Source organism: Glycine max, chromosome 16 (assembly GCF_000004515.6).
Source record: "Glycine max cultivar Williams 82 chromosome 16, Glycine_max_v4.0, whole genome shotgun sequence".
Lineage (NCBI taxonomy): Eukaryota > Viridiplantae > Streptophyta > Magnoliopsida > Fabales > Fabaceae > Glycine > Glycine max.
The window spans coordinates 34,418,218-34,425,907 of NC_038252.2; the positions used below are offsets into that span (position 1 = coordinate 34,418,218).

Consider the following 7,690-nt stretch of genomic DNA (forward strand, 5'->3'; position numbering starts at 1 on the left):
TTGAACAAGAGCTGTTTAGTTTGAGAAAACATTTTCTATTGTCATTTTTAATTACAAAAATGTCACATTAATATCTTTAAATTTGTATCTTTTTTTATATAGTTTCTTATACATTTTTTTTAAAAAAGGAAACAAAGTGAAAATAAAGTGGTATTTTTGTAATTAAAATTAAAACTATTTTTTATGCTGTCTCTAAAATAATTCAAATTTTCTGATGATTGTGATTGCTAGAAGTTTCAAGATTAACTATATGACAAGGAATACGTAGTTTAGGCATCTAGCTCCTAAATCCTAATTTGACTACAAACCCTACTCAAACCAAGGACTTGTAAAACTTGGTAGCTACTATAATAATTGTAAAATTTTGCTAAATAATTGTTTGCAATCATCTAGTAAAAAAGATTGGCAATGTCAATAAGTAATATTTTTTTTTTTTGAAAGGTCAAATGAATTTCATAAATTAAGGAAGAAAATATAACTATTACATGAGTTGTGCTAAAGTTCAGTAATCAAATGTCAAGTACAAGAACCAAGGAACATAAACACTAGTAAAATTAGATTGCTAGAAAAAAGCAAATATATTCAAACTCATATATTGTACTTAATTTATGTTTATTCGCAATGAGTGGTTGTTTCAATTAGGTTTTAACCACTTATCTAGCCTACGCTAAATGGCCTTTACTAATTAAACATAGAAGTAGGTCATGCCATAATTTGGAAATATTTATTTAGAAGTACTAGTTCCTTAATTAAATAATGGAAGCATGATAGAGAAAGCAAAGAACAAATGTAAGATAAGGTATATCGACCTCTTAGTAATTAGCCAAAGGTAAGGTTTAGAAAAATCAACAGTGGTGGTAATGTTTATTATAATGGCCTTATGGTAAAAAAAAAAAGTCTAAAATTATTAACCAACTCATAACAATGAAATAATAAATTACTCGTTGTGGGGCAACCTTGAGACGCCTTGCCAGTTCATTGGCATGCAAAATATTAGCAAGCTTTGATTGTCCATATGCACACCAATTGTTGTAACTGTAAATAAGGAAGCAAATAAATTATGCAAAACAATTAGATTTTGCAGACGTGCTATAGTTCTTAATTGTGTATATGTAAAATAAAGATATTTTAAAAATGATAACCATCATAAAATGGGATCTTTTATGTTAAGTCATCAACAAAATATATTTAACAATAAAGTGGAAGTATATTCGATTTCATGAATAATATGATGTTGGAATTTCTAAGTTCTTAATCTTCTAGCTAGTCTTTTATACACAATATATACCGGAGAATAAAGAGACTCTTCTATTTTTTTATGATGAAATATGGAAAAAGAGCATCGTTTATATAACTTGAAGATGACAACCCTTTTATAAAGTACATAATATTTAATGAAAAGTAACGACTTTTGAACTTTTCTTATTTTTATTTTAGTACATCATAAAAATAAGACTTTTTGTGTCTCCCTGTTACAAAACTCATCATCTAATTAATGACAACAATTTCAGTGATAAAAAAATTCCTTATAAGATCATCTCAAAAGGAACAACTTATAATGTTTGATTAATTATATAAGTCTGGTCATTAAATAAATATCAAACAAAATTCCATTTTGCCTAAAAAAATTCCATTTAGGCCACATCTATCATTATTCAATCATGTAGACGCTAAAAAAAATGTCATCATTACTCTAATAATTTGAACACTATCCTCCATACATACACACATATATATATATATATATATATATATATATATATATATATATATATATATATATATATATATATATATATATATATATATATAGTTTAAACTTAGAAAATTGTTCAGAAACAAGATAGTTTAAAATCCAAAAATTATTAATCAAATTAAAGAAAACTCAAGCAATCATAACAATTTTTTTAATGATTTGATAGAAAATGGATTTGGTTGGTACCATTTGTTTAAAATAAAAGGGAGGTATAAAGATGATAACTAAATCTATGAAGAATGTGATGAAATTTGTGAGTTCCATATCTGTTCCCATAGTTTATATGCATAATTCTCTCTTAGAGAATATGAAATCTCTTCTAATGATTGGATGTTAAAAAAGAAAGCTATTCCTATAACTTAGAGTTAATATATAGCTTTTTTATATTAAGTTTTTATTCTCTTGAGAAATATAATAACTTTTAAACTTTTCCTTTTTTATATAGAAATATTACATCTACAAAATGTTTTCACAATTTATTATAAATAATTTTTCTCTGTTTCTCTATATCTCATTTCATCTCACATTCTCTGTTCTTTTCCTATTTGTCTCCCTTTGTTTATAATATATCTTGTGAATTTTTGTTGTATGAATAATACTATCTTTTTATTGATCCATAGTATAAAAATAGAAATAAGACTCTTCCTATTGAATGGAATATAGTTAATTCTTAATACTTTATAAAAAACTTATAATGCATAATTGGTTATATATATATATATATAAAATTTGTTAGTGCATCAGTAACTAATATCATAAATTCAATAACCCACTCAATTTTTTCTATAAGTTAATTTATGAATATTTATTGTACTTTATCATTTACTTTTTAAATAAAAAATAAAAAAATTATTTCTCTCTCTTATTCCACATGTTTTCTCTCCTCTCTCCTTCTATAAGTTACAAAACTTTCTTTCTCTCTCCATGTTATTGATGGGATCCTCCATCTTTATCTCTTTCTCTCCATATCGGTTGGCATGGTGGTGGGAGAGGAGGTGTTGTAACATGATTTTCTGATGCATGAGAAAAAAAAAACCTTGAAAAAAATTTAATGTCGATCAACACGAGGGAGTGTAGTGCTAAAAAAAATCTATTATTTCATTTTTCTCCAACATTGTTTACTGGCCATGGCCACTCATCTTCTAGGTTACCCGTGATCCAACAAAGAAGCCTTATTAACTTTTTTAAAATAGGAAGTCAATGGTGGACATGTCTTTGATCAACGCATTTTTTAAAATAAAACATTCAATTAGTATAATAACCTTAAAATAAATTAATAAAATAAAAGATATGTTGGATTTTTTGTGTTAAAGATATCTAATACTAAATGCAACATACTTTTATATCCAAGTGCATCAGATCTTATCAATTATTTTTTGTATAGATACTTAATTTGACATTCTAATTATGAGTGATAGACCATTTCATACACATTATATTTATGTAAAACCTTATATTACATATATCTATAAATAATATCATAAACTAAAGTTTGACAATAATATTTATCATTTCAAGAGTTGAACAAAAATATTAGAGCCAAATTGTTAGTAAAAAAATTGAAGTCTCTAGCATAATTGTTCTTTTGATAAATTCTTAGAAGAGGGAGGCTTCATAAACATTTTTTCCATGAAAAAGAATATGGTAGAATAATTTACAATCATAGATATTATATTTGGTATATTTTTTACCTTGACTGGTCATTAATTTTGTCAAAAAGGATTCCTTCATGATATGTGAATCGATAACCAATTGATGAGACATTAACAATTCTTCCTTGTTTCTTACTTTCACTTGTTGTTTTCTTCATAGTATCCAACAACGCATTTGTTAAAAGAAAATGACCTGTGGAATTATGTTGTAGAAAAACTAAAAGATTAAAATTATTTTGACATTTTCTTGGCCTATGTTTTAATCTAAATAATAAAAGAAATATTTGACAATTTATGGAAAATCATTAGTGTAAATACTCTGCACATAATTATATGCAACAATTATTTATAACCTTTTCGCACGACTAAGATACATGCATGTACATGCACATGCGTGCACATACACATGTAAAAAGAAAGGTGTCACATGTGTATGTCTCTTCCTAAGACACACACAAACGGACACACATATGAATATGCGCATTACCTACTAAAGATACATCACATGCGTGTAGGTACAACATGTGTACAAATACACACATATAAAAGATAGGTTTTGCATAATTAAGCAACATACATGAGCATGCATGCATCACTAATAGAAAACACACAAATAGAGATTTTAGGTTTCTATGCTACTTCATGAGATGCACCACCCACACATATGCACACACATACCATGAATAAATATGTTTCACATGTGTATGCTACTACATAAGACACTCAAATCCATGAACAAATGCACACACCACCCAACCAAGACATACTTATAAAAAATTGTTATGGAATTAGATAGTTTCAACATACCTATGTAATTTATGGCAAATTGAAGTTCAATGTTATCCTTGGATAGTGCAAAAGGGGCAGCACAAATTCCTGCATTGTTTCTTTGAATTACAAAAAATAAAAAATTACACAACATTATAATTAAATTGTTTGTGAGAATGGTAGAGATAAGATGTGTGCACTTAAAGAGAGAGAGAGAGATGTACAATTATATTGAACACACATAAAAAATTGACAATGTAGCCCATGCATTCTTACATCAAAATATTCAATGAAAGACCATATGAATTGAACTTTGAAGCAAAATTCCGGATAGATGTCATAGAACTAAGATCTAGCTCCATGACATCAACTTTAGCTGTGGGAACCTCCTTAAGTATTGCTTCCTTAACAGTTTTTGCACCAATCATATCTATCACCCCCATAATCACATGGACATCACGCAAAGCAAGAACACGAGCAGTCTCAGCACCAAGACCACTCGATGCTCATGTCAATCAAATATAAGATGCAAGTTTGTAAAAACAAACGGAAAATTTTATAGAGTTTCATATTTGTTTAAAAGTGTGCAAGTATTAGGATAAAGTATAAGTATTTTTTTTAAGAGTTTGAAAACTTTGGGAATTAAAACAAATTAAAGTATAGTTAAGGTTAGTTATGGTTTCCTCTTTTTGCAATCAAGTAAAATGTAACACTGATGGGACGACTAAGGGCTCTCTTGGGGCAACTTACTATGGAGGAATATTAACAGAGAACTTTGTTGCCATTCTTGGATTCTTTGCTATGAATCTTGGTATCAATAATGTAATTTTGGGGAATTGGTTGATGCAGTGAAGGCCATTGATTTTGCTAATGAAAATGGATGGTTAAACTTGCGGCTAGAATGCAATTTCATGTTGGTCACTAAAGCTTTTCAGAATGATAGAAGATTAGTTCCTAGGAAAAATAGAAAAAAAGTAGAAGAAATGCATAGCTTTTACCAAACATATGAATCTTTTTGTCAGTCATATTTATCGTGAGGGCAATACTTATGAAATTAAGCTAGCCTCACATGGTACAACTTAGAATAGAGTGATCACTTGAGAAGTTTTCAAAGAGATTTTCTTGGAAAAGCACCTTCATGAGGACATTTAGAATCACAAGAAGACTGAGTTCTTGGAACTCAAGCATGGAAACATGATTGTGGCCAACTATTTGGTCAACTTTGATGAACTACCCAAAGTGTGTTAAGTTTGTTAATCACTTGCCACATAAGATCATACAATCCATTAACTACCTGTAGATTCACTAGTTTCTTATACTATAAGAGTGTGGGCCCAATGAAGAAGATGTTTGGTGCTCAAAGTCATTGAAAGTCATTATAACATATTTTTTTAATTTATTATTCAAGTGATTTAATTAAATTATAAGAGAAATTAAATTTAGTTTAAGTACTTGAATGAATTAATTAATAAATTTGGTGATTTGATTTTATGTGTGTATGTGGCTAGTGAGTTTTAATATTTTGGGCTTAAGAGGATGGATTTTAGTTTATATTTGGAGGGACAGGTGTGTATAGTAAAGTTTATGTGTGAAAAAGGAGGAATTACAAGAGTCATAAACTCTTCTTCAACTCTAAAAAATCTTAAACGCAAACACAAAAGTTCTCATTCTATTCTCTTATTTCTCTTCAAGAAAACAAATTCTTTGAAGAATTGAGAACTTGGTTTTCTTGCTCAAAGGAGATCTTTTCCTTCTCTATTTAGTGTTCATTGGTTGTTCCTTTTTGTGATAAACACCCTTCCTTCCTCTTTTATATTCCATTTTCGTTTTTCACTAGGGCACCCACGAAGGTTTCATGGAAAAGACTTAGTTTTTAGTTTTGAATCTGACTTTGGGTTGATTTTGGGTATGGATAATGCCCTTATAGTTTGAATTGTTAGTGGAGTTGAAGAAAACTTCCTCCTTGGATCCAAAGTTCCCTCTTTTCTTCCTTTGTTTCATCTCAAAGCAAGTTCCTTGGGTTTTATAGATACGAAAAACTTTATCCTTTTCAATGCTTCGGTTGTTTTGAATTGGTTTCGAGGTTACTTAAAAATGAATCATGTTGTTAAAAATGGAAGTTTGAGCATTTGAGGTTTTAAGTTTTAAAATTTAGGTTGTTGATCATTTGATGAATATTGATTTTTTGTTGTTTAAGTATTTGGAATTGATGGAAAAAAGTTTGAGTTTGTTTTGGGATGATTTGGAAGCCAAGAAAGACAATTCTACAGAAATTTTGAAATTCTAGAAAATTTGCATCTAGTGACCATTTTCACGTCCAATGTCCAGTGAACATTTTCATGTCCAATTTCCAATGACTATTTTTGCATCCAGCGTCCAATGTCACGACTAATAACCATTTTGAGTCCAGTGATCAGTTTTTGAGTCCAATGATCAGTTTTGATATAAATGTGATTAATGTTTGTTTTCCTTGCATAAATGAACTATTTTGAGATCTTAAGGAATTATGATAATATGATATACGGTTGAGATGATGTTATTTTATTATTAGAGTTAACTTTATGTTGAGATAATGAGATTCACATTCAAATGAGTTTTTAGTGAGTTGTTTGCATGAATGTCTTGCTATACTTATTGAACTATATGTGGTCATGAGTGCGATAAATGAATGAAAGGTGAATCTATGATGCTATAACTTCTTATGGTGTTGAGGTTGGTGAATGAATTTGTGATGACATTTGATATTGATTTGAATGATCATAACATATATGCATTGATGAATGACATTGCATGAGAGTAAGCACGTTGGAGTTGCTAAGAAGACCCTTAACCTAGTGTTAGAGATTGTCATGGTGACTAACGTTGAATAGACCTATAAAATGGATAGGTGAACAAATCCCTAGATAGATTAAGGTCTTTGCAAGTCTTATCTAGATAAGTTACTACCTACGCTTATCTATTTTCAATAAAACCATACTTCTTCTATAGGGTTAATTCAAGTCTTTTCGAATGGTCAGATCATAAAATGTGACTATGTTAAAGGATGCATTAGGGTTAATCATTCAAAAGGTGAAATCTTTCATAAGTAAAGAGTTAGCAAGACATAACATGATAGTTAGACATGTTTATTGATAAGTGTGACTTGAGAATGATGTATTACTTAAGGAGTTGTATTAATACATGACTGTTAAAAAAATGAAGAATTTCTATACCTCTTTTAACATACTAATGTTATATATTTTTTTATATGTTGTTTTCTTTCAAAATGAGATTACCCTTAGGTTAGAATATGGGTTGAATAGGTGACCTATAATATATATATATCACCTTTAGAAAAGAAAAACATTGAGAAAGACAAAGAAAAAAGTGACCTGTAACAATAGCAGTGAGACCACTTCCATCGATTCCATGAGTAACTTCCTTGGCAGTAGAATATGATGAAAACCCAGAAGCTCCTATTCTGCTGAATGGCCACCCCATCGTTTGTTTGTTCTTTTCTTTTCTTTTTCTGTGT

The 7,690-nt window shown here is 29.0% G+C and overlaps 1 protein-coding gene across 1 annotated transcript in view; it reads right to left on the reverse strand.

Annotated features, from left to right (window-relative positions):
- Positions 1 to 7,690, reverse strand: part of LOC100806934 (uncharacterized) — an 8,915-nt gene extending 1,225 nt beyond the window's left edge. The window contains exons 1-3 of the mRNA XM_014768537.2: positions 7,548 to 7,690; positions 4,216 to 4,284; positions 957 to 1,035 (exon numbers count right to left, since the gene is read on the reverse strand). Of these exons, the coding sequence (XP_014624023.1) occupies positions 957 to 1,035; positions 4,216 to 4,284; positions 7,548 to 7,656 (257 nt within the window). The 5' untranslated portion in view covers positions 7,657 to 7,690. The remainder of the gene's footprint in view (positions 1 to 956; positions 1,036 to 4,215; positions 4,285 to 7,547) is intronic.